This window comes from Lissotriton helveticus, chromosome 2_2, assembly GCF_964261635.1.
Source record: "Lissotriton helveticus chromosome 2_2, aLisHel1.1, whole genome shotgun sequence".
In the NCBI taxonomy this organism is placed as follows: domain Eukaryota; kingdom Metazoa; phylum Chordata; class Amphibia; order Caudata; family Salamandridae; genus Lissotriton; species Lissotriton helveticus.
The window spans coordinates 417307286-417320888 of NC_136060.1; the positions used below are offsets into that span (position 1 = coordinate 417307286).

General features: G+C 42.4%; 1 protein-coding gene and 1 long non-coding RNA gene across 2 annotated transcripts in view; both read right to left on the reverse strand.

The window, feature by feature from the left end:
- Positions 1-13603, reverse strand: part of POLR1A (RNA polymerase I subunit A) — a 514608-nt gene that overhangs the window by 36122 nt on the left and 464883 nt on the right. Inside the window, exons 30-31 of the mRNA XM_078678659.1 lie at positions 11972-12283; positions 4169-4369 (exon numbers count right to left, since the gene is read on the reverse strand). Coding sequence (XP_078534785.1) covers positions 4169-4369; positions 11972-12283 — 513 coding nt within the window. The remainder of the gene's footprint in view (positions 1-4168; positions 4370-11971; positions 12284-13603) is intronic.
- Positions 8841-9256, reverse strand: LOC144821863 (uncharacterized). Its single transcript, XR_013608478.1, has 3 exons — positions 9177-9256; positions 8988-9086; positions 8841-8896 (listed from the first exon to the last, which is right to left on the reverse strand). It is a non-coding gene; the product is annotated as an uncharacterized LOC144821863 (long non-coding RNA).

The following is a 13603-nucleotide window of genomic DNA, read 5'->3' on the forward strand; positions in this document are numbered from 1 at the left end:
ACTTGTAGCTCAGGTGCATATTGGCATTGCCTCTACTGGTATCCCCTGCTAAAGCCATGAAAAGGGTGAGGTAGCTGGGGTGACTTAAAAACAGGATTAACTAAGCCCAGAGAATGAGCAATAGCCTTGCTCTATTTAAACCTTTCTAAGGCAGAGTCAGCCTACACTCCAAACAGCCTACAGCAGTTGAGGAGCATGACCATCAAGGGCTGTTGGACGTCTGAGACAAGCATTTGGAGAAAGTTTAGGTGTGGCCCCAAAGCACCAAGTCGGTCCCAACTGCCCTACCCATACAGTCAGTGGTGTCAAAGCCCTAACGTACTTTGCTATGTTCTGGCCATACAAAATCAAATCTTGTAATATTGGTCGGATTTCCTCTGGGACAGCTGGGAAGAGGTCTGCTACTCTGTCTCACGCAGTGGTCGAAGTGGGGGGAAAAAAGTAGGGGAACTGTGGGCGGAGAATCAGAGGGCGGGACTAACCTGTGTGTTGGGTCAGTGGGCGGAGTCAGAGGTGTGGCAGAAAGAGCAAAATATCCCAATTTTTAGTATTTGTTTCCCATTTCACTAACCGGTTCCAGCTTATTACGTTATTTAATTTAACCAAAGGATACACATGTTTATTTAAGGTGTAATATGAGTTATTGATATTAAATACATTCACAAAATGGGATTAGTTTCCAATCACAGAATGTCTCACATTTTAACTACATTTGTCTTTCGTTAGGTTGGCACAGCACCCAGGATAATGTGTTGCATGGCTAAAAACTTTTAAGGTCCCAAAAGCGAGACCTATTGGCTATGCCAATGCTTGTTTGGGGTCTGTCCTGACACAGTCCCTGGTCTTGAGCCTATCGCTGGTCCTTTCTCTGGCCCCGTTATTGGTTCTGTCTGAGATTCTGTCTCTTCTCGTGTCACCGGTGCTATGTTCCAGTCCTTGACAGAATCTAAGATTGCGCCTCGAGCCCTCGGCCCATCCATGGTTCCCTCAATGGCTCACCAATTGCTTATGTTCCAGTTAGGCTCTGTGACTGGCCCTATTTCTAGCGTGTCCAGACTTCCATTTGGGGGTACTCTGTGAAATTGTGAGGGGAGATAGGGGTGAGGGAGGCAGGCATAAGCAGGCTAGGGATGGACGAGAGTATGAAGGGTGGGTTGGGAGGAGGGATAGAGAGAACAGAACGGGATGAACAGAAAAAGATGAGACGGTTAGGGGAAGGAGCAATGGAGGAAAGAGTGAGAGATTGTTGCACTAATAGAGGGAGTGGTTAGAGGAAGATATGAAAGGCAAGAAAGAGTTGATGGGTGGAAATGAAAAGGGTAATATGGTGAGGAAATGAGGTAGAGTGACGGGTGACAGAGGGATGCAGAAAGGAGGAAGGTAAAGGGAGTGGAGAGAGTGATTTGAAGACAGGGGCAGGGATAGGTATGCATGGGTAGTGGAGTGGGTGAAGGAATGGGGTTGGGGGTTGCATAATCCATCGAAATAACTGAGATGGTTTAAAATAGGGACAGAGAGGGTAGGCTTCACAGTTCAGCAGATAGTGACGGCTGGGGTACAGGAACGTCCTGAAAGATGGAGAGGAGAGTGTTGAAGCCGGAGAGGTTACGGTGTCTTGGGGGCGTGGCATGGTTCCTCACCGCGCTAATGATTTGGGTCACAGTCTATGGTTGCCGAGGAGACCTCGCAGTCCTTCACTCCAACTTGTACACAGCAATGCACATCAGTTGCCACCAATGTCGATATGAGCACCCAATACACAGATGTGCAATGCTCTTCACATACAAGGACATCTATCGACATAAAGGTTGGTGATGCCATAGTGGCCATATGCGAAAATACACACGGACAGCATCATTGTAATAACTGACACTGAGGAGTCATTTTCACTCAATAGCTACAGTAAGATTTCAAGCCCCCCCCCACATTCAAACTGAATGTAGGACATATGGGATAAAACCACGAACGTTTCTAAAAGCAAGACAAGCACCCAGGGTGTCTACTGAAATCAAGACTAATGTTAGGAAACACACTCTTGTGCCCAAATGATAAATTTGAAGGGGCAGTATGCCTGGGTGGGATATTGTTAACTTCCAGCCAATTATAACCTTCACCCAGGTTTCCCAGATGTGAGAACAACGGAACTGATTTTACTTGCCGGTAAAACCACACCAGGGTTAGGCTGCAAGCACAATCTGGCCTTGGCTCCTGGCCCCCGCCTGCCTGACCCCCCCCCCCCCCCCACCCCACCCTCTTTTCATGTCACAGGGCACCAAGGAACGCTCACCACTGCCAGCATACAGGCCCTGTTGTGTCCTTACACAATCCCCACCTCAGCTTCTCCGAGCAGTTGGTTAAAGTAAGCACATTTGTCCCGTGCCCCCCCCCCCGAGTACTTGTAAATGAGGCTTTTGTTGTATTTTCATTCACTTTTTTAACGTGGCTTTGTTGTGTGGGGGAACAAAGAGAGGGGGTGGGGGCAACTACCAGCCGCAGGGGAACTTGACACTGTCCTGGTCTTCTACGGGCACAGAGGAAAAGACAGATGCATTTCCTTCTCTGCCTCTTCCGCCCTTCCCCAAAAGCCGAGCGTTAACTATCGGCCTTGGAATTTCTGCAATCCGGGACGCATGTTTAAAAGTAGAAAGTATGGGAACGGAATCTATAAAATTCAAGAAGTAGGGGCCGTGCCCTCCCGATCCCGTCCACTTCCACCACTGGTCTCACGTGCAAATACATGCCTAGGAAGCACAAGGTATTTATGGACTGAGAGCGGAGGAGAACATCTGCTTGGCAAATCTTTCCACATATTTAGATTCCCTGTCAAGGGGAGTAGTGGGGAATTTATTATGGTTTAGGCTCCAGGAGTAGGCCTGGGCAAGATGCTGATTTCATCCAGGTGCTCACCAGGCATCTGTCAGGGCCTCCTTAAATGGTAAGAGACATTTTTTGCTAATTTGTGCAGAGTTGAGGACCTAGGTAAGTATGTTGATTTTCACCTAGGTGGTCACAGTGGCAAAGAAGGTGGATTCCTCTGTTGGCATATCCTGGGTTGGGATGAGAGGCCAATATCCGGGGATGTGTCCAAATCACTGGCATTCTAAAGGCCATCATTGTCTTTGTTATATTGGTCATCATCACTTTCTCAATCATCATTGTGGGGAACATATGAGTCAGATAGTCAGATTCTGATTAGGCATATTGCCGAGGTCTGGGTGGAAGGTGAAGGTTGTAGCATCGTTGAAGTTCCATGGAATTCAGGGCACCTCAGAAGCAGAACCTGAATCGATTCTGAGGTTGAGGCCGACTCTGCGGCCTAAAGGTGTCTGGCGCATCACACAAATCTGATTGGTGTGAGTGGCGGGACGATGGAGACCCACGCTTTGACAACTTTTTTTGACTTATCCGATTCCGTGACATCGAAGAAGGTTGATAACAGGAGCAGCAGCGTGTCCGCACCCTCAACTTTGACTGGGATCATTTCTTCAACTTGGGAAGTTCAGAGACAACGAGTTTCGCTCTGCAGTTACAGGTGGCCTTATGGTTGATTTTGGTTCTGCAGTCACATGAGGTCATGTTGTGTTTGGAGCTGAAGCGCCAGAGACACACGTTGTTGGTGTCAGTCACCGACATTTGATGATGACAGTCATGACACGTCTTACAGCCTCTTGTTTTAGAAGGAAACATACTGCACACGGACATGTTTTTAGAGGGAAACAAGTTTGACAGTACTCAAAAGGGCATGATCCGATTTGGAAGGCACAAAAAGAAAAGAACTGACACCAGTGCACAGAGGTGGCGCATATAAGGGGGACCCAGCGTCAAATCCAGGGCAGGACGGATCCGATGCTGAGCCACACATTGCCAGCTGCCGATGTGTGGGGGAATTGCTAGCAAAAGTTTTCAGATCTATTCTGGTGCCTGGGAAAATTCCAAAGATGAGGAATCTGTGGTTCGAGGACTCTGTCAGAAATGAAAATATATAATGGACACTGTTAAATGTTATGTTACATTATATGTCTTTTATAAAGCCCACACATCAAACAGTTTCTTGGTGGGGATTCTGTATAAACGTTTCTACAATAACCAAAACAAAACTGTCCACTGTCAGACTCAAAAGTGGTAATACAGTTGTAGAGGAACTTGCAAACTATCTGCAAATACTTACGTCAGCATATCTGAAGAGTTCAGGTAAGTTGATTCCTTCTGTGTTTAACATAAGTTCCCGGTCTCCATTTGGTTTGGTAGATTCATTTAAAAGACACCTGGTGATTCCTTTGGTCTCATAGACAACAGCTGTTTGAGCCAGAGTGAACACAACAGAGGAAATGTCAAAGTGAACCTTTATCAAGGGCAGCTTCAGTGTGATCTGGAAAAGAAAAGAAAAGAAATGGAGTTTTCCTAATTATTACTGATCCAATAGGGTAAAGCAAACCATGACTAGATGATGCATTGACTATGTTACAGAAAAAAGGCACAAGTTTCTTGCGAGTCCGGATGAGGGACTAGCATTGAGATCGCGACGGATGATACGGAATAGGAACATTGGCTGTTATTTTGGCCCTTGGATTATTCCTCCAATACCCTGAAGTATAGACTTAATTGTCATTACATAAGGAACACTGGCTACTATTTGGCCCTAGGATTCTTCTTTTCATATCCTGAAGTATAGACTCATATCACATTACGCAAGGAGTACTGTGATTGTGTCAAAAAAAATTGACTAACTTGGATAGCTGTGGAATGCGGAACGTGCACACAATATATTCTTGCCCTGACAAAGTTCCACCTGGAACGAAACGCGTTGGCTGATGTCCATACTTTTAATTGAAAATCTAATAAAGAACATATTTTTGGAATACACACAGTTTATTTTGACTTCATCCTGGTGCACCGTCCCTCTTCTTCTGAACCCAAATGGATCACATCGGTCTCATCAACACTTGTACCTTAAAGGTAAGCTTACTCAGGTAAGAGTCTGCGCCATTGTGCTACAGAATAGTTTGTAGTAGGTGGCCACTTCCAAAACCATTTGGTCCTCCTGGACAGCAAACTCACCATAAAACAAAAGATCAACACAGTCTCCTCAGCCTGTTTCCACACTCTCCGCATGCTCAGAAGAATCTTCAAATGGCTCCCCACAAGCACCAGAATAACAGTCAGGCAAGCCATAATCACTAGCTGTCTGGACTATGGCAATGCACTGTGGGCCTATATCACCATCGAACTCAAGAGAAGGCTCCAGACGATACAGAACCCAGCAGCCAAACTGATCCTCAGCCTGCCCAAACAGAACCACACCACCCAGCACCTGAGAAACCTCCACTGTCTCCCCATCCAGAAAAGATGCCTATTCAATCTACTGACACACACCTACAAAGCCCTCCACAACCAAAGATCAGCATACTTGAACAAATGCCTGAACTTCCACCAACCATCCAGAAACCTCTGCTTTGCCTCCCTCGCTCTGGCACAAACATCGTGCATCTGCTGAAACCACACGGAGGACGCTCCTTCTTCCACTGCGCCACCAAGTCCTGGAACACCCTTCCCTCCACCTTCGAACATCACCCTCGCTGACGAACTTCAGGAAGAAACTCAAGATCTGGCGCATCGACTACACCCAGCACCTTGATACTCTAACAGGTGATAAGTCGCGCTCTACAAGTACCGATTGACTGGGCCTGGAGATTTCCCACTTTTAAGGTTAAATGTTGCTATCCACCTACTTTGTAATGGACGCCTCTAAGACCTTCCTTCCTGCAGTCCTGTGGTAGTGTGTAATTTACTGTAAGTAAAGGTCTATAGCTGAGTCAGTCAAACATTGACAAAATCAGTTCTAGGTCTATCAATAATGTGTGCCACTCCACATAGTGTATGAAACCTATTTCTCGTAGATCATAATTGTCACACAAGATTATTCAGATAGCATTTCATTTTAGTATCATGCTTTCAATGTCTTTTTATGTTTTATATCTATATTTCAAATTTGTTTTGATATCAAAAAGTAACATTCATTTAAATAATTATATATACAAAAAGATGTTTTTCATAAAAAACAGCATAAGCGTACAGACAAGGACAAGAGATGATGGAGGCAAAGCGGTAGATAAGACTACGTGCGTTTCGGCATTATGGCCTTCATCAGGTCACCGTCTTTTGCACTGGAGCTAAATGAGACATACAACATACCTGTTATTGTACAGATGTGGGGACACATAAAATTTACATTTCTTAGATCCTAGAACAACTTTATATTAGTAAATCATAAACAATTGCTGTGACCACATAATCTTAATTATGACAAATACATAGGGGAGAGGGGTTGGCCTAACGGCTAAGGCGCTCGACCTCGGACCTGGGGAACTTGGTTCGAGTCTCGGTAACGACGCCAAAAACCCCCTGTGATTCTGGGCAAATCACTTAATCTCCCCATGCCTAAAAAATGAAAGTGTGTCCTCATGTAACGTAACTGGTGCTATGTAAAGCGCTCTGATAACTGATTCGGTTCGGTTCAAGTTCGCGCTATATAAAACTCTAAAAAAAAAAAAAAAACAATGTGACCTCCAGTAGAACACAATTTAGCTTGTAGTATGAAACCACTGTAGCGGTTTCATCTAGAAAACCATATGATGGAACAAATGTGAAATATTGCATTATAACTGCATTAGAAATGTAAATTTTATGTGTCTCCACATCTGTACAATAACAGGTATGTTGTATGTCTCATTTAGCTCCAGTGCAAAAGACGGTGACCTGATGGAGGCCATAACGCCGAAACGCGCCTAGTCTTATCTACGGCTTTGCCTCCATCATCTCTAGTCCTTGTCTGTATGCTTATGCTGTTTTTTATGAAAAACATCTTTTTGTATATATAATTATTTAAATGAATGTTACTTTTTGATATCAAAAATTTGAAATATAGATATAAAACATAAAGAGACATTGAAACGATGATACTAAAATAAAATGAAATGATATCTGAATAATCTTGTGTGACAATTATGATCTACGAGAAATAGGTTTCATACACTATGTGGAGTGGCACACATTATTGATAGACCTAGAACTGCTTTTGTCAATGTTTGACTGACTCAGCTATAGACCTTTACGTGTAGTACCTCTTTCCCTATGTATAGCCAGTCTTTGAGATATATAGGGGTCCCCTTTTCAAAGGTAGTGTGTAATTTATACTGTTATGAAAGTATTTTGAGATGTGTTATCAAAACCTCTTCCCTAAAGTTAAGTTTTTGCTAAAAGGCCTGAAAGGCCACCGCTATTGCCTCATCATTAAGAGCTGGATCTCCTTTATGGTGATAATCTTTTGGAATCTGCATTATTTTTTAGCTGGGTGAACAATAGTCTCCATGCATTATTGCCAAAGCTACAGAATTTTTGTTTGGTTCTAAGTAAGGCATAGTCTGCCTTCTCCCTATCCAGGACCAAAAGACTAACTTTGAGTGCCAGAATTTTGCACTTTCACTTACTGGAGGTAGTCTTTTTGTGTTCTCTCCCTACATCTGCTAAGGAGGTTTCAAGGGAGTATAGGACGTCAGCCTACATCATCTTGGATTGCTACTCCCGTAATGAAGATCCCTCTAATGTAATGGTAATGTCGCTTTCCATAAATCTCAGAGAATGGAGGAAGAGTCATCCTCTGAATCATTCTCAGTCCATATCTCAATATTTCCTACCTCATCTTAAATTTGATTATTTGGTTGTGAAGAGGATAATCAGTTAGAAGCCAAAATGTAGTTTCAATTGCAAGACTGATCATGGCACAGTTTATGTTGCAACCTATTTTGCTACTTCTTATCTCACGTCAAATCCTAGTGCTAAATAGAAAGTGATCAAGGCGATCATATGACTTATGGACTGTGGAGTAAAACATGAGATATATATTATTTGGATTTTTTTCTCTTCATAAATCCACTTCTTGAAAGTGAGTGGAGAACCAGCTACCACTATCAAATTGTTGGTGTGATCTGTGCTTTATAGGGTCCATCACAATGTTCATGCCACTGCCAACAATTAGGTCATTCTGAATGTACTCCATAGATGTAGAAATGGTTAGTAATGGTTCCTTAGAAGCATATAAATATATTATACTCTTTCAAGCCCTGCTGTATTATTATCCTTTGTGACAACTGGGAGGTAGGTCCTGGGACGTAGGGTCAGCTGGACCATATATAATGTTTTAGAAAAATAAGTGCTGACCATACAAAGTGCTTGTAACTGCTCCTTAATTGGAGTAACAAATCAAGCTTGTTTCAAGATTTGTCTGGTATTATTTATTTATACCCATTTACTTTTTGATTTTTTAAAGTTAGAAATTCATTTGTACGAAAAAGACATTACATATAGATTTGACATACACTTATTCAAACAACATGTACTTATTCAGACAACATAGTATATAAACAACAGAACATTAATCAGAACATTTCATATATACATTTGCACAATTATTTATGCAGCAACAGAAATATTCATTATTTACTCTATCTTTCCTTGAGAAATAAAGTAACAATCAGATGGAGAGAAAATCAATATAATGAAAAGTACAAATACGACTGAAAGACTTAATCTATATTCCAGTCATCCAAGGTGCAATTTGTTCCTAGCGGTTATCAAATACTTGTCTCCATTTTGCCGACGCGTTTCGAACTCGCTATTTTAATTTGCGTGTTCTCATCAGGGCTTTATAACTTTTTCCTGCAGGGTTTGTGCAAAAAATGAATAAAAAAGAAGGAAAAATTACATCAGTTCCTCTTTTGGACTAGCTAGCCTCATGTTATCGCTGTATTATCTACATTGACTGCAAGGTGCATACCTTACAAGGGTCTTCGCAGTTTGATAGGGTTCGTTTTTTGTACGGAGGTCCCTGCCGTAGTATCTAGGAAAGGGGAAACCAATGGAATGGAATCAGTTCTCCGTTCCAATCAATAGCCCTTGGCCTGATACCAAAAAACACTCATAAATCCTACCTTTTTAGGGTAGTCACTTCTATTTCTGATTTGCTTCAAGTTCAGTAAACATCCGATATTTGCACGTTTGTTCAAGGCGCCCCTGTGGGTCCCGTGTGCCTGTACAGGGAGATAATAATTTTTCACTCGTTCTGTTTATGTGCCCTGTTCGCGTGCACGGCATCAAGCCTTTGTTACAAAAATATGTACCTGCACTTCCCGAGTCGTTGTGTTTGTTCTCGCTGCTTTTGGCGGGGACTGCTTGATGTTAATTAGAGCGGTCCGTTCCTAATGAGATGACAGGCATTCAGTTAGATACCGCTTGTCGTCTTCATAGCATCTAAGCAGATCGGTCTGAACGGTATATTTACCTACCCAGTTTCTTCTATTCAGAACTGCACTCATCACTGTCCGTGGCTTTCCATCAGTGCACCATCTTGGATGGGGGCGTGAATTTTTAGATACATCACATGATTTTTGGAATTGTGGGATATGTAGTCCATTCAGCTTATCCCACATAAAGAATGCAGCCCATACGATATATAGTACATTTTCTGGACGTTTACAATCTGGAAATTTCTGACATAGAGTTTAACCCAGTCTGTATGCTATTAAATCGCAGTATCAGATAGGCTTCCTTTTTCAGTAAGACATCATCAACATCTTGGATTCTTTTTGTGTGCCCTATTGTAAATAGGACTGTCCATTTAAAATCCATTTCTGAGTGACCCTGTTCCATAAAATGTTGAACCATGAGTGCAGACACAACTTTATTTTTAATCCGTGATCTATGTTGTGTAATGCGAATATTGATTTGCTGATTCGTTTTCCCAATGTACAGTTTATCGCAACTGCAAGTGATAGCGTAAACTACATTCTTGGTTTTGCAGTTGCTTAGCATCCTGGCAAACCTATCTGGGAAAATTGCTTTCATGGTCACTGTAAATACAGACCACAAAATATGGCTAGTCCCGCTCTCTTTGTGGTCGCTGAACAAAAGTGCAGTAGACACAAGTATACAACAAAATATTTTATGATTGCCAATCTTTTAGCCAGTTTATTTTATATTTTGACATTTAGGCTCTAAGCTGAGTTTTTGTTGAGGGGTGCTATGAACTGTGACTCAACATTCACCAACATACTGCAAAACCCATTCTGGGACTGGTTTAGGAAAGTGAAACCTTCTCTCACTGCTAGGCAGTTATCTGAGTGCGTCGACCTTCCCTCCCCAATGATCTAAAGAGCTACTATGCCTCGTAGTAAACAATAAGCGTACCAAAACTTGAACCCACCTCATCACCTGAGCAATGTCCTGTTGAAAATCAAATGAGACAATGGAGTTTCCTGCTTATACCAAGATCACGTCTTGAAACCGGATAAGACTGTAGCTTTAAATTGGACCCAATCTTAATACAGCTGCTTCTGGTACACCTCCAAACCTAAAAGCATCAGTCATTTTCAATCAGGGATCTATTCTGCAAATCTCCCTACTGTCCTCTTTTGCTATGTCTGCCAAGTAGCCACCAGGTAGGCCTGTCACACCTACTACTTCCGACGTTGGGCTTACTGATGCTACCAGGAGGTTAGGGCCTTTCTTCACCTCCCTCACCAATTTCTGTTTAGCATTTCCAATGTCCTGGATTGAGAGTGACATCCTTTTCCAGCCTCTTTTCACCAGTCTTGGATTTTATTCATTGCACAGGGCTCGGGAAAATATTCCAGCAATCAAGCTACACGCGTAGGGTTACGGCTCAAACTGGATGGAATATGGTGTTGCAAGACAAGTATTAGCAAGCAAACCAGCAACACTGAAATACTATATAAGGATCGTGAAGGCACCCGCCAACTCACTAAAAGTTCAACTGAAAGTCATCTTTGAGATCCACGGCAACCTCTAAAATACCAGTATCTGCACAATGCCATTATGTCCCTCCAAATTGAACAACTGGCGCTAAAGAACGGGGAGCTGCTCTACACAGCCCAGAAAAAGGTTATGAACAGGCAAGTGTAAATACCTTTGAGAGTCCAGGATTAAACCTTATTAAGGAACTTGGTTATCATACTCCCACTTGAACAACTTCTCTCTAGAAACAATGAACAGAAGGGCCAGCATAGCGATTCTGTATATGAAGCTATTAGTTTACCAGTTGCAGAATTTAATCCAGCAAGGGCTCGCCAGGGTGGGGGCAGAGCCTACAGACTCTGCAATTACAAACATGAATCATGGTTGCACCTCCTGTGCTGCTGCCCCAATTTAGATTGACATAGGAGGAGACTTCTAAAGCCAATCTTTTTGGCACGGGGCATTCACACCTACCAAGAAGCATCAACGCTCTTCTTTTCTCAAGCCAGTCTATGTGTTGTAGTTAGATGTGGAAAGTTTGTCGATGAACTCAGAGCCATGTTGCGCCTACAAGCGACCAAGGCAAACGTTCCCAGGATGGTCGAAAAACTGATAATGGATTATTACAGTCATTAGGTCTGAAAGGATTTATTGGGTCTGTTAAGGGGGAGTTAGCCAGGTTTAGAGTGTCCGAGGGAAGGCTCACGGTCAATTGTGATTACAACTACCCAACGGTGTGGCTGCTAGTGGAGCGTGAAAAGTACCATCAACAACTTCGCTATCCCACCGCTATCTACGTGTATTAACAAAGAATCCTGTGAACTCACCCCAAATATCTGAACTGTCATGATACACTTCAGGGTGATTTGGCCAAAGCTTACAGATTAAGAGGTGCACCAAGGTTACAGAACACCCATTTGCCTGTTAAGAAAAATATTATTGCATGAAACAATAGGATAAGAAAGCATGAGGCTATGACTCAACTCTAGTCAAAACAACTAAAGGAGGCACATTCACATGCTATGTTGGGGGGCACATGCATGCACCACTACAAAGCATTAACTATTTTTGGGTCCTCATCCCGGTCTTCGGCCACCGGTACTATTGAAAGTGTAGACTTTTGAAAACCAAGATGCGGAAAAACATAACGCTGTCCACTCACCTCGCACCACAATCCGTTTTCTGTGTCATATGTATAACTCTCCACAGCCTGCAGACTGCTCAGGACAGCGTTTATTCTGAGTTCCTTTGCCTCCTCAGTCTGAGCAGGCCTGGTGCGCCCCTTCTTTGTTGCCTGACTGGAGAGCAAAGAAGCACTTTCAAGATGTTCTTCATTGACGGCTTCACCATTGTCCTCATCTCCATTCTCAGCATCGGAGCGGCCCCGCTTAGTATGGGATGGTGGGTCGTCCTCATTCGGTTCTTCTGCATTCTCCTCACTGCCATCACATTCTTCTTCGCTCTCATAGTCAATCTGCAGGGGAAGAAGTAAACAAAATATAAATATTTATATTCTTTTTTTTTACATAAAGGCGTTTGAAAAACCATGACATGTATTGGAATGGAAGAAACGTTTCAGGAAAAAGGCTAGTTTGCATCTTTAATAACAGAGTTATGGAGGAAACTTTTCAGGGAAAAAAGGCTAGTTATGTATCTTTAATAACCATTTTAAAGTTAAATGTCAATTTATTGTTTTTGCTTTTGACAACCCTTTCTTTGAAATCTTTGCAAACCGGAAACTCCATCTTGAAAATAATAACCCGTTCTAGCTATCCATGAACACAAACAGAAGCGATTGATGTTCAACATCAAAGTCGGCTTTTCTCCCCTGGCTTCAAGGCCTTGGAACCAACAATGGCACGGCCTGTGTTTCTGTATTCTACCGTGGTTGGATTAGGTTAACTCTCTTTCATCTTTAAGATGTATATAGGAATTGATGCTCATATTAGGACACTTTCATAAGAGTTGCAATTCTTTTGTTTGTTCTCCAGTAGAACAGTTGAGCTTCTCTTTGTGGAATATATTTAGCTCCATGACCTTTTCTCCAAGGGGAGGGTGCTCCAGGACTATATTTAGCGGCCTCATGTACCGCTGCAGCTGAAAGTAGTGATCTAATTAGGTACTACACCTAACAATACATTAAGTGGTGTATGTTGGATCAATGTCACAAGACGAATTTTGCACCTGCACTTTCCTACATTTGAAAGAAAGAATGTACAGTACAGCAAATGTTTATAGTTCATATCTAACTCAAAATATTGAAATGTTAACTTTTTCTGGGATATTTCAGTGATTGATAATTTAAAAGTAGGTCTTGCATCCTACAGTCAAGATGCTGTTTTAATACTGTGACATAAATGTTTTTAAAACATAGTGAACAGTTCAACACAACCGTACAAATATCTGATTGAAATACCCATTAAATAACTAACTACACAAATAAAGCATCTACTTTACTGCTGCGAACACCGGAGTGAAGCGACTACATGAAAGCTCTATGTAGACACCTTCTTTAGGGGAAGACATCATAGTGGATTTTCTTCTTGGCACTGGTTCAGACATGCTCCTGTAGCATATCTAATCAACCCCCTCCCCAAACTGTGACCCAAAGGCCTGCTACCAAGTTAACTTTCCAGAACTGCAACACAACTGCAGAATCCTTTTCTGTGTTGTGCTTACGCTCCCTGGTACAATTATATTTCCAGTTTGTGTGATAGTGAATTTACAGCCATTGAAGGGACTGCACAATATAAAAGACTGTATCATGGAGGAAATGATGGTGAATCCTTTTCTT